The sequence below is a fragment of the Ranitomeya imitator genome, chromosome 10 (genome assembly GCF_032444005.1).
Source record: "Ranitomeya imitator isolate aRanImi1 chromosome 10, aRanImi1.pri, whole genome shotgun sequence".
Classification (NCBI taxonomy): domain Eukaryota; kingdom Metazoa; phylum Chordata; class Amphibia; order Anura; family Dendrobatidae; genus Ranitomeya; species Ranitomeya imitator.
This window is the reverse complement of record NC_091291.1, coordinates 130,906,896-130,922,628: the sequence shown is the minus strand read 5'-3', so window position 1 is coordinate 130,922,628 and position 15,733 is coordinate 130,906,896. Positions and strand designations below refer to the sequence as shown.

The following is a 15,733-nucleotide window of genomic DNA, read 5'->3' as shown; positions in this document are numbered from 1 at the left end:
CTACAGCAAACGCTGCTGCAGGAAAGATATGAATCGCGGCTTCAGCACCATTGGGGGGACAGCGCTTACAGTAGCGCTGTCTCCTGCACGGCACACGGACTGCACACGGACAACGTCCGTGTGCGGTACGTCTTTTGCACGGACCCATTGACTTTAATGGGTCCGTGTAATCCGTGCGCAAAAAATCAATGACATCTGAACAGATGCATTGATTTTTATGTGTCTACGTGTGTCAGTGTCTCCGGTACGTTAGGAAACTGTCACCTCACGTACCGGAGACACTGACGTGTGAAACTGGCCTTACATAGAGTAAAAAAAAAAGTTTTAAAAAATATTTAAAAAAATAAAAAAAAAAAAGTTCAAATCACCCCTTTTTTGCCCCATTCAAAATAAAACAACTAAAAAAAGTGAAACATACACATATTTGGTATCATCCTGTTCAGAAATATCCGATCTATCAAAATATAATGTAAATTAATCTGGTTGGTATAACGGAGTAACGAGGAAAAAAAAAAACAACTCGTCCCACGAAAAAAAACCCTCATATGGCCATATTGATGGAAAAATTAAAAAGCCATGGCTCTGGGAAGCAGGGGGAAAAAAAACGGAAACGCAAAAACGCAAAATCACCGGGGAGTAAAGGGGTTCAGTCAGTGATGAGAATGATTTCCGTTATAAAGGGAAGGAGACTGTGAGCAGACAAATCTGGCCTTATAATAGCCTTTATCTGCTGTGCCAGAGGAGCTTAGAGCTTAGAGCTTCACAAATCAACAGCGGAGGGGGGGGATCTCACTGCGGTCCAGTTCAAAGATCAATTCCCTCCTGTTTATAAATGAGCGATAACAATAATAGAGCATTGTATCAAAGGATAATTTCCATCTTCATAGATTGATAGAGCTTGTAAAAACAAGCAGTTTTGCAATTTACTGCTTATTAAAATTTGCAGCTGTTCTTGAGATATTAACACTTTTCTTTTGTTTACAGCTCGTTTCCTAGGAGACCGACCACCGCTGCTGTCTAACACTCTGAAACTGGCCAACATTAGGAGGTAACTGCACACTCCAGCGATCCAGCTTCAAAACAGTGCTTGGTGCTCAATAGAAAAAAGCTGGTAAGCTCTGCATATGTTTATGAAGATGGGAAATAACCCTTTAGATGGGTGGTCCGAAACAGAAGTTAATTTGCATTCCAAATCCCTATCTATTTAATGCCATAATCTAATCTATTAATTAATATACTTTAATTTAAAATGTCCTATCATTTGCTCCTTTTTTATGACACTTTGTTTGAGTATTGGCTTCCCAAACGAAGCTTCATCAGTGACTGCGGTCACTGACGCAGTTTCTGCCCCCTTCGTGAAACAAAGCTTCATCAGTGATGTTTGCTTCAGGGGCTGGGCTAGTCTCTGCCCTAATGAGCATACATCCATTGTCAATTCTGATGTGGGCTCAGATCTTGTCTCTGTGCACTGTTCTTCTCAGTGCACAATGACAGCGCACTTTCTCGCCTGCTCTGATCAGAAGTGACGAGCTGGCAAGTGAGGGCGCTGTCAGTGCGCATTTTAAAAAGAATACCCAACATACAGAGACCAGCATACCCCCTTTCAGACAAGACACTGGTTTTTGTATGCCATATATTCTTTTTTTTTTGTTTAAATAGTTTTTTTATTGAAAGCAAACATGCACAATACAATTTATGCACTGTCCAGTATTTTACAAAAATTTTAACATTTTCCAAACCCCCAACAATCCCAACCATACCCAAACCTCCCCCTCCCCTGACAGCTCCTTCCCAGTTATACTTTTGTTACCAGTATTGATGGTTCCTTGAGCCATTTGACTCACTTATGTTCGCTTGTTCCTTTGGCACTCTCTTCCTTTCAGAGGCTCTCACTCTCCCATTTCCCATAACTATTCATCCCAGCTCGAGCCACGGAGACCACATTTTGTCAAACGTTTCTATTTTCCCACGTCTTTTATAGACCCCCTTTTCCAGATTGAGACCATGTTTAACATAATTCAGGAATTCACCCCTCGTAGGCGGTTCCTCCTTGATCCAGTTCCTTGCTATTACCTTCCTTGCCATGTATAATAGCCTAGCTATTGCTATCTTCCAGATGTTATCCACTCTAATTTCCTCTACATATCCTAGTATACACACTATCGGATCTCTCGGCACTCTGCATTTATACGCCCCTTCCACACGGCTCATTACCACCAACCAGAAAGCAACCAGTCTTGGACATGTCCACATCATGTGGTATATTCCTGCATTCCCATTCTTACATCTCGGGCATTCAGAGTCAGCACGCAACCCCGCTCTGCACAACACTTCCGGTGATTTATAGACTCTGTGCAAGATGTACAGCTGCGATAGTCTATACGGCTCGCTCAGCGACACTCGTGGAACCGACTCCAACACCGATTCCCAGGTTTCATCCTCCATTGGGCCTAAATCTCTTTCCCATTTCGCTCTCGCTTTTAAAGGGAAGTCTAACAAATATGCATGTAGAAGGTCCTTATAAAGGGTGGTAATGACTCCCCTTGTGGACCCTTCCCCACACACGTATTCCAGAACTATGTCCTCTTGGATCTCAACACCACCGCCCCTGTTTTGAGCTTTAAAAGCATGTTTCATCTGAGCATATTGATACTCCCCAGTCGGTCTCAGTCCAAACTCCCCTTGCAGCTGCGAAAAGGACTTTAATCCTCGTTGTTGAACTATCTGAGCCACCAAGTGGATTCCTTTGGCCCTCCACTCCGTCAGCACTCCAAGGGCCGCAAACTCAACCAAATTATTATTAAACCATATCGGTGTAAATTTAGTCAGCCCCGTAACCCCCCTAATCTGTCGCAGTCTGGTCCATAATTTATATATCAAAAACATAGTTGGGTATAATTTCCCCAATACTCCCAAGGAACCATCCTCCAGACACTGCGCTACCGGTCGTCGGTCTGTCACCCTCTCCATCAAGTGCTGCACCGCACTGGCAGACGCCTCCCGCGCCCAGCCCTTCAAATGCTGGCTCTGGGCTGCAAGAAAGTATAACTCAGGATTGGGTAAAGCCAATCCTCCATCTTCCTTGGGTCGCTGAAGCGTCTCCAGGCGAATACGTGGGTACCGCCTCCCCCATATCAGACTTCTAAATAGAGCATTAATCTGCCGGAATTTCCCACGTGGAATCCAAACTGGCGCGTTATGTAGGACGTAGAGTAATTTGGGCATCAGAACCATTTTAATTAGATTAACCCTCCCCACCACCGATAAGTGCAATTTATTCCATGCATCCACTTTTGCTTTAAGGGCGCCCACGAGAGGTGTCAAATTCCTATACAGAAACTCTGTAACTGGCATCGAGATCCATATTCCCAGGTATCTGAAAAGGGATACCACCATAAGCCGCCCCTCTCCCAATGGCTCACTTCTGCTCTCCTCCACCCCATTTGTATGCCATATATTCTTACTACGCACACTGACAGTGCATTCTCTTGCAGGCTCAATACTTCTGAGCAGCACAGGCAAGAGAGCGCACTGTCATTGTGCACTGAGAAGAACAGTGACCAGATCCACTGAGCATAGGAAATGAAAACCGGCGAATGCTCAGTAGAGCAGGGACTAGCCCAGTCTGTGAAATAGGGGTCAGTGATGATGCTTCGTCTCTGGGAAGGGGCGGAGGCTCCGGCTGTGACAGCAGCCTTTACCCCCTGAAGACATTTCGTTTGGGTATCCAAGGATAAACTTGGATTCTCAAACGAAGCGTCATCAAAGAGGAAGTAGTAAAAAAAGATAAAGCAGTTAGATAGCGCAGTGAGGGAATAATGGGGACTTTTTAATTAACGTGCATTAGAAAAAATATTATTTCATTATAGTGGTAGGCATTTAGGATGAATATTAATTTGTGTTTTGGACCACCCCTTTAAGGTTATGCTGTGTGTACAGCGTTCTAGTATAAAAGTATGAGCTCCCATATGGTCTCCTTACACTTTCCACTGAAGTACATAGTATAGGATCTGTATAAGGTTTAGTATTATACTTTATTTTTTTCCTATGCGTTTTGATAATAATTATCAGACTCAAAATGACAATATCGTTACATTTTAGGCAATTACAGGTAATTCAGGTCAACATGTAACGATAGCAATAATCTCCTAACCCCACTGACTTCATTACCACTAACGAGCACCACAAGGGCCTATTCCCGGAGTCCCCATAGAAACCATGTTACAGGTCACAGCGGGGGCTGGGCACCTGCTCAGTTCAGCAGACGGCGCCCATCATTTTACACCTTTATGAGCCGTTGTATAAATCATTGCAGGCAACCACAAAGAAGTGCAGATCTGCCAAAATTATACAGAAGGCAATAAAGAGCTACTTTAAAGAAAGACACTGTTACTTGCATTTTTCCCCATTTTTTAATGGCTCTATAAGGCCTCCTTTTCTAATTAGCTCTTTAAAGGGAATCTTTCATCATGTAATCTGAGAGCAGTATAATGTAGGGGGAGAGAGCCTGATTCCAGGCATGTGTCACTTACTTGGCTATGTGTTGTAGTTTCAATACAATCAGTGGTTTATCAGCAGGAGATTATCACTGCAGGACTAGGTGTCTCATGCCAGACAGTCCAGCTAATCTGTGTAATCCCGCCCCCCCACCATTGATTGGCAGCTTGCTCACAGTGTAATCAGGAAGCTGCCAATCAGTGGTGTGGGCGGAGTTATGCAGATCTTAGCATTCTAAAAACTGCTACATTTACAGCAGAGAAAACAGGGATTTTATCAAAACTGTACAGCACGAGTAATAACAATCTTTGGGGGTCCGACAGCTGGGATTGCCACCGATCCTGAGAACAGGGCTCTAAAATGCTGCGTCGAAATGGAGTTATGGCGGCACAAGTGCGATACGGCTCCGTTTATTCTCATGGGATTACAGGAGATGTCCGAGCGCTGTACTTTGCAGTCCCATAAAGTACGAATGTGTGCGTTTTGATGGGGCATTTCACAGCTTGTGATCAGTGAGGGTCCAGGGAAGTCGGACCTTTCCCCCCCCCAACACCGATCAGAAAGTTATCCCTTCCAATGATGGCGATTAACCCTTCTATGATTTATATGCAGTCACTTCTCACTTACCTCTGTCGGTGATAGTATCGCTTCAGGAAGGGATGGGGGGCCGCGCCCACTGCAAAGTTACTGCTGCCGGTGTCAACCAGGATGTTGAGCTGGGAAGAAAACAAAACAAGCAACAATGAACATAGAATGACCTATATACAGGTATCTCTTTGTGCACTCTGCCATACATGTACAGTACGGGCAGGGTGCGCGTGTATGGAGCGGGCTCAGGAGCTGTGCCCGCTGCGTAGAGATCAGATGCTGGCTGTGGTCCATAGCCCGTGGCGCTAAACGCTATCACTGCTGTTTAACTATTTAAATGCCACTGGAAATCTCTTACAGCTGCATTTAAATAGCATGATTGCCGTTGCATGCGCTCGGGATACAGTAAAAGTGACCAAACGATCGTTAAAGTTACTTAAGGGGACTAAAAATTAAGGAGAAAAGTAAAAAAAAGTTTGAAAAAAAAAAAATATATATATACCGGTATACACTAAGAGGGTTTAAGCTAAGACCCTATCCCATTCAAATACTCTATCACCCTTAGCTCCCATTTGCACCATACCACACTTTGTGACCCCCAACTGTGTGGATGTATACGACCTACAGTCATGGCCAAAAGTATTGACACCCCTGTAATTCTGTCAGATAATACTCATTTTCTTCCTGAAAATGATTGCAAACACAAATTCTTTGTTATTATTATCTTCATTTAATTTGTCTTAAATGAAAAAACACAAAAAGAATTGTCCTAAAGCCAAGTTGGATATAATTCCACACCAAACATAAAAAAGGGGGTGGACAAAAGTATTGGCACTGTTCGAAAAATCATGTGATGCTTCTCTAATTAGTGTAATTAACAGCACCTGTAACTTACCTGTGGCACCTAACAGGTGTTGGCAATAACTAAATCACACTTGCAGCCAGTTGACATGGATTAAAGTTGACTCAACCTCTGTCCTGTGTCCTTGTGTGACCACATTGAGCATGGAGAAAAGAAAGAAGACCAAAGAACTGTCTGAGGACTTGAGAAACCAAATTGTGAGGAAGCATGAGCAATCTCAAGGCTACAAGTCCATCTCAAAAGACCTGAATGTTCCTGTGTCTACCGTGCGCAGTGTCATCAAGAAGTGTAAAGCCCATGGCACTGTGGCTAATCTCCCTAGATGTGGACGGAAAAGAAAAATTGACAAGAGATTTCAACGCAAGATTGTGCGGATGTTGGGTAAAGAACCTCGACTAACATCCAAACAAGTTCAAGCTGCCCTGCAGTCCGAGGGTAGAACAATGTCAACCCGTACTATCCGTCGGCGTCTGAATGAAAAGGGACTGTATGGTAGGAGACCCAGGAAGACCCCACTTCTTACCCAGAGACATAAAAAAGCCAGGCTGGAGTTTGCCAAAACTTACCTAAAAAAGCCTAAAACGTTTTGGAAGAATGTTCTCTGGTCAGATGAGACAAAAGTAGAGCTTTTTGGGCAAAGGCATCAACATAGTTTACAGGAGAAAAAAAGAGGCATTCAAAGAAGAGAACACGGTCCCTACAGTCAAACATGGCGGAGGTTCCCTGATGTTTTGGGGTTGCTTTGTTGCCTCGGGCACTGGACTGCTTGACCGTGTGCATGGCTTTATGAAGTCTGAAGACTACCAACAAATTTTGCAGCATAATGTAGGGCCCAGTGTGAGAAAGCTGGGTCTCCCTCAGAGGTCATGGGTCTTCCAGCAGGACAATGACCCAAAACACACTTCAAAGAGCACTAGAAAATGGTTTGAGAGAAAGCACTGGAGACTTCTAAGGTGGCCAGCAATGAGTCCAGACCTGAATCCCATAGAACACCTGTGGAGAGATCTAAAAATGGCAGTTTGGAGAAGGCAGCCTTAAAATATCAGGGACCTGGAGCAGTTTGCCAAAGAAGAATGGTCTAAAATTCCAGCAGAGCATTGTAAGAAACTCATTGATGGTTACTGGAAGCGGTTGGTCGCAGTTATTTTGGCTAAAGGTTGTGCAACCAAGTATTAGGCTGAGGGTGCTAATACTTTTGTCTGGCCCATTTTTGGAGTTTTGCGTGAAATGATCAATGTTTTGCTTTTTGCTTCATTCTCTTTTGTGTTTTTTCATTTAAGACAAATTAAATGAAGATAATAATACCAAATAATTTGTGTTTGGAATCATTTTCAGGATGAAAATGAGTATTATCTGACAGAATTGCAGGTGTGTCAATACTTTTGAACAAGACTGTAGGTCCTGTTTGCCCATATACACCATTTCCCAATTCTTAACCAACAAAGGCCCCATGGAAAACTCATGGCCAAGAATCACCCAACTAACTTCCTGCAACAAATTCACATCATTCACATTCTTAAACAATTTACACTAAAATTAACGACCATGAGAAACTGGTCTTAACTTGACCTACTCTCAAAAACCTCCTTTCCCTTCCCCAAGATGATCTTTATCTATATATATAATTGCCTAAGGGTTTTTCCGTCTGTCTGTCTGTCTTTCTGTCTGTCTGTCTTTCTGTCTGTCTGTCTGTCTGTCCTGGAAATCCCGGCTCTCTGATTGGTCGAGGCCACCAGGCTCCCCCACAATGTCTTATAAACCGATCTGTCTGACCTCCTGGGAAAAGGAACTAAGGATTAACTTACCAATACTGAAGTTAAGAATATCCTTTCTAAATCACATGGCTTCTCTAGATGTACGCTCCCCCAGGAAAATTCCAACAAAATATCATTCTGCTGGTATAGGACCCTCTAATTCCTACAGCCCCTAGTCACTCTGACTCCAATTTATGTTGGAGATGTGGGTAAACTGTTGCATATATTTTGGAACTGCCCCAGTTTACAACTATTTTGGGCAGCAATTAACTGGACTTTAAGCAATTTAGGTTTGATAGCAAGAAAAATAAAGTCCTCTGAAGTCCTGCTGTTTGCTCAAGTCCTACTGTCTGTTGAAGTTCTACTGTACGCTGAAGTTCTACTGTCCACTGAAATTGTACTGTATGCTGAAATCATACTGTCCGTTCAAATCCTGCTGTCCGCTAAAAAGTCCTGCTGTCCGCTGAAGTCCTGCTGTCCGCTAAAGTGCTGCTGTCTGCTAAAGTGCTGCTGTCCGCTAAAGTGCTGCTGTCCGCTAAAGTGCTGCTGTCCGCTAAAGTCCTGCTGTCCGCTAAAGTGCTGCTGTCCGCTAAAGTCCTGCTGTCCGCTAAAGTCCTGCTGTCCGCTAAAGTCCAGCTGTCCGCTAAAGTCCTGCTGTCCGCTAAAGTCCTGCTGTCCGCTGAAGTCCTGCTGCCTGCTGAAGTCCTGCTGTCTGCTGAAGTCCTGCTGTCTGCTGAAGTCCTGCTCTCTGGTGAAGTCCTGCTCTCTGGTGAAGTCCTGCTGCCTGCTGAAGTCCTGCTGTCTGCTGAAGTCCTGCTGTCTGCTGAAGTCCTGCTCTCTGGTGAAGTCCTGCTGCCTGCTGAAGTCCTGCTGCCTGCTGAAGTCCTGCTGTCTGGTGAAGTCCTGCTGTCTGCTGAAGTTCTGCTGTCTGCTGAAGTCCTGCTCTCTGGTGAAGTCCTGCTCTCTGGTGTAGTCCTGCTGCCTGCTGAAGTCCTGCTGCCTGCTGAAGTCCTGCTGTCCGCTAAAGTCCTGCTGCCTGCTGAAGTCCTGCTGCCTGCTGAAGTCCTGCTGCCTGCTGAAGTCCTGCTGTCTGCTGAAGTCCTGCTGTCTGCTGAAGTCCTGCTCTCTGGTGAAGTCCTGCTGCCTGCTGAAGTCCTGCTGCCTGCTGAAGTCCTGCTGTCTGCTGAAGTCCTGCTGTCTGCTGAAGTCCTGCTCTCTGGTGAAGTCCTGCTCTCTGGTGTAGTCCTGCTGCCTGCTGAAGTCCTGCTGCCTGCTGAAGTCCTGCTGTCCGCTAAAGTCCTGCTGCCTGCTGAAGTCCTGCTGTCCGCTGAAGTCCTGCTGTCCGCTGAAGTCCTGCTGTCCGCTGAAGTCCTGCTGTCCGCTGAAGTCCTGCTGCCTGCTGAAGTCCTGCTGTCTGCTGAAGTCCTGCTGTCTGCTGAAGTCCTGCTGTCTGCTGAAGTTCTGCTAAAGTCCTGCTGTCTGCTGAAGTTCTGCTACCTGCTGAAGTTCTGCTGTCCGCTGAAGTCCTGCTGTCCACTGAAGTCCTGCTGTCCGCTGAAGTCCTGCTGCCTGCTGAAGTCCTGCTGTCTGCTGAAGTCCTGCTGTCTGCTGAAGTTCTGCTAAAGTCCTGCTGTCTGCTGAAGTTCTGCTGCCTGCTGAAGTTCTGCTGCCTGCTGAAGTCCTGCTGCCTGCTGAAGTCCTGCTGCCTGCTGAAGTCCTGCTGCCTGCTGAAGTCCTGCTGTCTGCTGAAGTCCTGCTGTCCGCTGAAGTCCTGCTGTCCGCTAAAGTGCTGCTGTCCGCTAAAGTGCTGCTGTCTGCTAAAGTGCTGCTGTCCGCTAAAGTGCTGCTGTCCGCTAAAGTGCTGCTGTCCGCTAAAGTGCTGCTGTCCGCTAAAGTGCTGCTGTCCGCTAAAGTCCAGCTGTCCGCTAAAGTCCTGCTGTCCGCTAAAGTCCTGCTGCCTGCTGAAGTCCTGCTGTCTGCTGAAGTCCTGCTGTCTGCTGAAGTCCTGCTGTCTGCTGAAGTCCTGCTCTCTGGTGAAGTCCTGCTGCCTGCTGAAGTCCTGCTGTCTGCTGAAGTCCTGCTGTCTGCTGAAGTCCTGCTCTCTGGTGAAGTCCTGCTGCCTGCTGAAGTCCTGCTGCCTGCTGAAGTCCTGCTGTCTGGTGAAGTCCTGCTGTCTGCTGAAGTCCTGCTGTCTGCTGAAGTCCTGCTGTCTGCTGAAGTCCTGCTGTCTGCTGAAGTCCTGCTCTCTGGTGAAGTCCTGCTCTCTGGTGAAGTCCTGCTGCCTGCTGAAGTCCTGCTGCCTGCTGAAGTCCTGCTGCCTGCTGAAGTCCTGCTGTCCGCTGAAGTCCTGCTGTCCGCTGAAGTCCTGCTGTCCGCTGAAGTCCTGCTGCCTGCTGAAGTCCTGCTGTCTGCTGAAGTCCTGCTGTCTGCTGAAGTTCTGCTAAAGTCCTGCTGTCTGCTGAAGTTCTGCTGCCTGCTGAAGTTCTGCTGCCTGCTGAAGTTCTGCTGCCTGCTGAAGTCCTGCTGCCTGCTGAAGTCCTGCTGCCTGCTGAAGTCCTGCTGCCTGCTGAAGTCCTGCTGTCTGCTGAAGTCCTGCTGTCTGCTGAAGTTCTGCTAAAGTCCTGCTGTCTGCTGAAGTTCTGCTGTCTGCTGAAGTTCTGCTGTCTGCTGAAGTCCTGCTGTCTGCTGAAGTCCTGCTCTCTGGTGAAGTCCTGCTGCCTGCTGAAGTCCTGCTGTCTGCTGAAGTCCTGCTGTCTGCTGAAGTCCTGCTCTCTGGTGAAGTCCTGCTGCCTGCTGAAGTCCTGCTGCCTGCTGAAGTCCTGCTGTCTGGTGAAGTCCTGCTGTCTGCTGAAGTCCTGCTGTCTGCTGAAGTCCTGCTGTCTGCTGAAGTCCTGCTGTCTGCTGAAGTCCTGCTCTCTGGTGAAGTCCTGCTCTCTGGTGAAGTCCTGCTGCCTGCTGAAGTCCTGCTGCCTGCTGAAGTCCTGCTGTCCGCTAAAGTCCTGCTGCCTGCTGAAGTCCTGCTGTCCGCTAAAGTCCTGCTGCCTGCTGAAGTCCTGCTGTCCGCTGAAGTCCTGCTGTCCGCTGAAGTCCTGCTGCCTGCTGAAGTCCTGCTGTCTGCTGAAGTCCTGCTGTCTGCTGAAGTTCTGCTAAAGTCCTGCTGTCTGCTGAAGTTCTGCTGCCTGCTGAAGTTCTGCTGCCTGCTGAAGTTCTGCTGCCTGCTGAAGTCCTGCTGCCTGCTGAAGTCCTGCTGCCTGCTGAAGTCCTGCTGCCTGCTGAAGTCCTGCTGTCTGCTGAAGTTCTGCTAAAGTCCTGCTGTCTGCTGAAGTTCTGCTGTCTGCTGAAGTTCTGCTGTCTGCTGAATTCCTGCTGTCTGCTGAAGTCCTGCTGTCTGCTGAAGTTCTGCTGTCTGCTGAAGTCCTGCTGTCTGCTGAAGTCCTGCTGTCTGCTGAAGTCCTGCTGTCTGCTGAAGTTCTGCTAAAGTCCTGCTGTCTGCTGAAGTTCTGCTGTCTGCTGAAGTTCTGCTGTCTGCTGAATTCCTGCTGTCTGCTGAATTCCTGCTGTCTGCTGAAGTCCTGCTGTCTGCTGAAGTTCTGCTGTCTGCTGAAGTCCTGCTGTCTGCTGAAGTCCTGCTGTCTGCTGAAGTTCTGCTAAAGTCCTGCTGTCTGCTAAAGTCCTGCTGTCTGCTGAAGTCCTGCTGTCTGCTGAAGTCCTGCTGTCTGCTGAAGTTCTGCTGTCTGCTGAAGTTCTGCTGTCTGCTGAAGTCCTGCTGTCTGCTGAAGTCCTGCTGTCTGCTGAAGTCCTACTCTCTGGTGAAGTCCTGCTGTCTGCTGAAGTCCTGCTGTCTGCTGAAGTCCTGCTCTCTGGTGAAGTCCTGCTCTCTGGTGAAGTCCTGCTCTCTGGTGAAGTCCTGCTGTCTGCTGAAGTCCTGCTGCCTGCTGAAGTCCTGCTGCCTGCTGAAGTCCTGCTGTCTGCTGAAGTCCTGCTGTCTGCTGAAGTCCTACTCTCTGGTGAAGTCCTGCTCTCTGGTGAAGTCCTGCTCTCTGGTGAAGTCCTGCTGCCTGCTGAAGTCCTGCGCTCTCTGGTGAAGTCCTACTGTCCGCTGAAATCCTACCATCTGTTGAAGTCCAACCATCTGATGAAGTCCTACTGTCCTGACCTTTCAAACACTTTACAATAAACATGATCTTCTGGCTTTATTGATAGGGGCCACAAAACATCTAATCCCAATGCACTGGAAGCAAACCACTCCCCCAACTCAAAATGGTTAGATAAAATATATATTTGACAATGGAGGAATTGTCTAGTAGGTAAACGCATATACTGTACACTCATCATTCCAAAAAACTTGATCACCTTGGATCTTAAAATTTGGCACTGAAACTTAACTGATATGACCTCCAACATTACTCAGCCCTATCCCCCTTCCCTGCTTTGCCACTGTAGGTCTGTGAATCAACCCCACTCATTTACCCCTTTCTGATGGATACTTATTCAACTCAGTCTTCCCATCATTTTCCCACCTACTACTTGATGGACTCATTTACTTCATACTGATTTGGTTATTTAATATTATTTTCTCTTTCTGAAATGGCTTTTATACCTCCCACTCTCATCAATTTATAATTCTTCTTAGTAATCATATTTCTATACTATTTGTTGTTGTTGTTGTTATTATTACCTTATATGGCCTCTAAATAAATAAAGAATTATTAAAAAGAAAAAATACGGTATACATGTGTATATGTATATACAGTTAGGGCCAGAAATATTTGGACAGTGACACAATTTTCGCGAGTTGGGCTCTGCATGCCACCACATTGGATTTGAAATGAAATCTCTACAACAGAATTCAAGTGCAGATTGTAACGTTTAATTTGAAGGGTTGAACAAAAATATCTGATAGAAAATGTAGGAATTGTACACATTTCTTTACAAACACTCCACATTTTAGGAGGTCAAAAGTAATTGGACAAATAAACATAACCCAAACAAAATATTTTTATTTTCAATATTTTGTTGCAAATCCTTTGGAGGCAATCACTGCCTTAAGTCTGGAACCCATGGACATCACCAAACGCTGGGTTTCCTCCTTCTTAATGCTTTGCCAGGCTTTTACAGCCGCAGCCTTCAGGTCTTGCTTGTTTGTGGGTCTTTCCGTCTTAAGTCTGGATTTGAGCAAGTGAAATGCATGCTCAATTGGGTTTAGATCTGGAGATTGACTTGGCCATTGCAGAATGTTCCACTTTTTGGCACTCATGAACTCCTGGGTAGCTTTGGCTGTATGCTTGGGGTCATTGTCCATCTGTACTATGAAGCGCCGTCCAATCAACTTTGCAGCATTTGGCTGAATCTGGGCTGAAAGTATATCCCGGTACACTTCAGAATTCATCCGGCTACTCTTGTCTGCTCTTATGTCATCAATAAACACAAGTGACCCAGTGCCATTGAAAGCCATGCATGCCCATGCCATCACGTTGCCTCCACCATGTTTTACAGAGGATGTGGTGTGCCTTGGATCATGTGCCGTTCCCTTTCTTCTCCAAACTTTTTTCTTCCCATCATTCTGGTACAGGTTGATCTTTGTCTCATCTGTCCATAGAATACTTTTCCAGAACTGAGCTGGCTTCTTGAGGTGTTTTTCTGCAAATTTAACTCTGGCCTGTCTATTTTTGGTATTGATGAATGGTTTGCATCTAGATGTGAACCCTTTGTATTTACTGTCATGGAGTCTTCTCTTTACTGTTGACTTAGAGACAGATACACCTACTTCACTGAGAGTGTTCTGGACTTCAGTTGATGTTGTGAACGGGTTCTTCTTCACCAAATTAAGTATGCGGCGATCATCCACCACTGTTGTCATCCGTGGACGCCCAGGCCTTTTTGAGTTCCCAAGCTCACCAGTCAATTCCTTTTTTCTCAGAATGTACCCAACTGTTGATTTTGCTACTCCAAGCATGTCTGCTATCTCTCTGATGGATTTTTTCTTTTTTTTCAGCCTCAGGATGTTCTGCTTCACCTCAATTGAGAGTTCCTTTGACCGCATGTTGTCTGCTCACAGCAACAGCTTCCAAATGCAAAACCACACACCTGGAATCCACCCCTGACCTTTTAACTACTTCATTGATTACAGGTTAACGAGGGAGACGCCTTCAGAGTTAATTGCAGCCCTTAGAGTCCATTGTCCAATTACTTTTGGTCCCTTGAAAAAGAGGATGCTATGCATTACAGAGCTATGATTCGTAAACCCTTTCTCCGATTTGGATGTGGAAACTATCATATTGCAGCTGGGAGTGTGCACTTTCAGCCCATATTATATATATAATTGTATTTCTGAACATGTTTTTGTAAACAGCTAAAATAACAAAACTTGTGTCACTGTCCAAATATTTCTGGCCCTAACTGTATATATTCATTGCATCGGCCCATTTTCCTTTTTGTAATTTTTAAAATGTAAAACATGACTTTATATATATATATATATATTTTCTGCCTAAAATACAAAGGAAATATGTCATCTTTAGCTTTAGCCCTTTTAGATATAATTTCATCTTTAACTTGCTAAGTGTTCACTGTCAGTAATTTTGACCAGGGGTGCCCAGACTTTTACATGCCACTGTATACCCAATACAAATTACAGCTCAGCACTGAAATAACAAGACTTCACACAGCTACATCGACATAGAAATTAAAAAGTCATGGGTCTCAGAAGATGGCGATGCAATTCATTTTTTTTTTGTTTTTTACAAATTTCAGAATTTTTTTCCACTACCAAAAGATGAAAAATAATCATGTTACCAGGTCATTTTTACTGTATAATGAACTATAATGAAATGCGTTTTTTTTTTCACAACTTCACCCCACTTGGAATTTTGTTTTCCCATTTTTCAGTACACGATATGGTAAAATAAACGGAAGTCATTCAAATTTACAACTTGTCCGGCACAAAAAGAAACCCTATGTGGTTGGAAAAAAAAAAAAAAAAAGTAGTCGGGGAAAAAAATAAAATGAAAAAGCAAAAATAGAAAAAATAGCCTGGTCACAAAGGGGTTAAAGAAGTTTTCCATCCCTGGTTCAAATTTGTCTAGAAAAAAAGGGATGCTTGCAAAAGTAATTAAAAAAAATGGGATCAGAAGTGATGACATTAGTCACCTGACCCTGCAGCCAATCAGCGGCACGTGCATACAGTCACATGACTGTTGAGGCCACTGATTGGTTGCAGGGTCAGGTGATTTAAAGACAGGATATTGTGGCTTCTGATCCTGATGGAAACCTCCGGAGCAGCTGAGATTGGAGAAGTAAGTAACACTAACATTAATCTGCAAAAATCCTTTCTCTCTGGCCAGTTTAAATAAAGGAGTTGAAAATCCCTTTAAGAAAAACTATTGCGTATACAGCTCTTATTCAAACCGACGGTATGTGTCTCAGTATCTACAGGCTGCATATAAACCCTGTAAGAAAAGAAAGGAGAAAAGAAACAAAATGGCCATCGGTCCTGTAAAGAGGTGCTAACATAGAGAGGAGCTCTGACATTGGGAGCCGAGTTCCTCCTAAAACTTACATCCGCCCGACAGAAGGTGATGGTACAAATAACGGACAGGAGAGAAGGGGTTAATGTAACACAAAGGATGTAGCCTCCACTCCTGGCAGTAATGTGATCCGCCAACTGCAAGGTACCAGCGTCTCTGACCTCTCCACTCCTCTCGATCCATACTTTCCATTAGTCTCATTTTTTGAGACTTTCCGTCTCCCGCAGGGGGGGGGGGGGGTGCACACATTTTTTTTTTATGCAAACTTCATGCTGTACAGCTGCACAAATGTACAGTACAGGGGCCCGAAAGATAAGGGGGCCACTACCCTCTCCATTAAAATGAGCTATTGGACAGGAAAGGGCCCATATACTGTTCTTGTACAGGGGCCCTCTCCTTTCTGTGTCCGCCAGTCGTGCAGTATACGTATATACCTCCTGTATATGCCATTATATATGTGTATATCATTTATATATTAAAGGGAACCTGTCACCCCCAAAATCGAA

The 15,733-nt window shown here is 45.3% G+C and overlaps 1 protein-coding gene across 1 annotated transcript in view; it reads right to left on the bottom strand.

Moving 5' to 3' along the window:
• BACE1 (beta-secretase 1) overlaps window positions 1-15,733 on the bottom strand; it is a 50,373-nt gene that overhangs the window by 25,880 nt on the left and 8,760 nt on the right. The window contains exon 2 of the mRNA XM_069741728.1: window positions 5,125-5,213. Coding sequence (XP_069597829.1) covers window positions 5,125-5,213 — 89 coding nt within the window. The remainder of the gene's footprint in view (window positions 1-5,124; window positions 5,214-15,733) is intronic.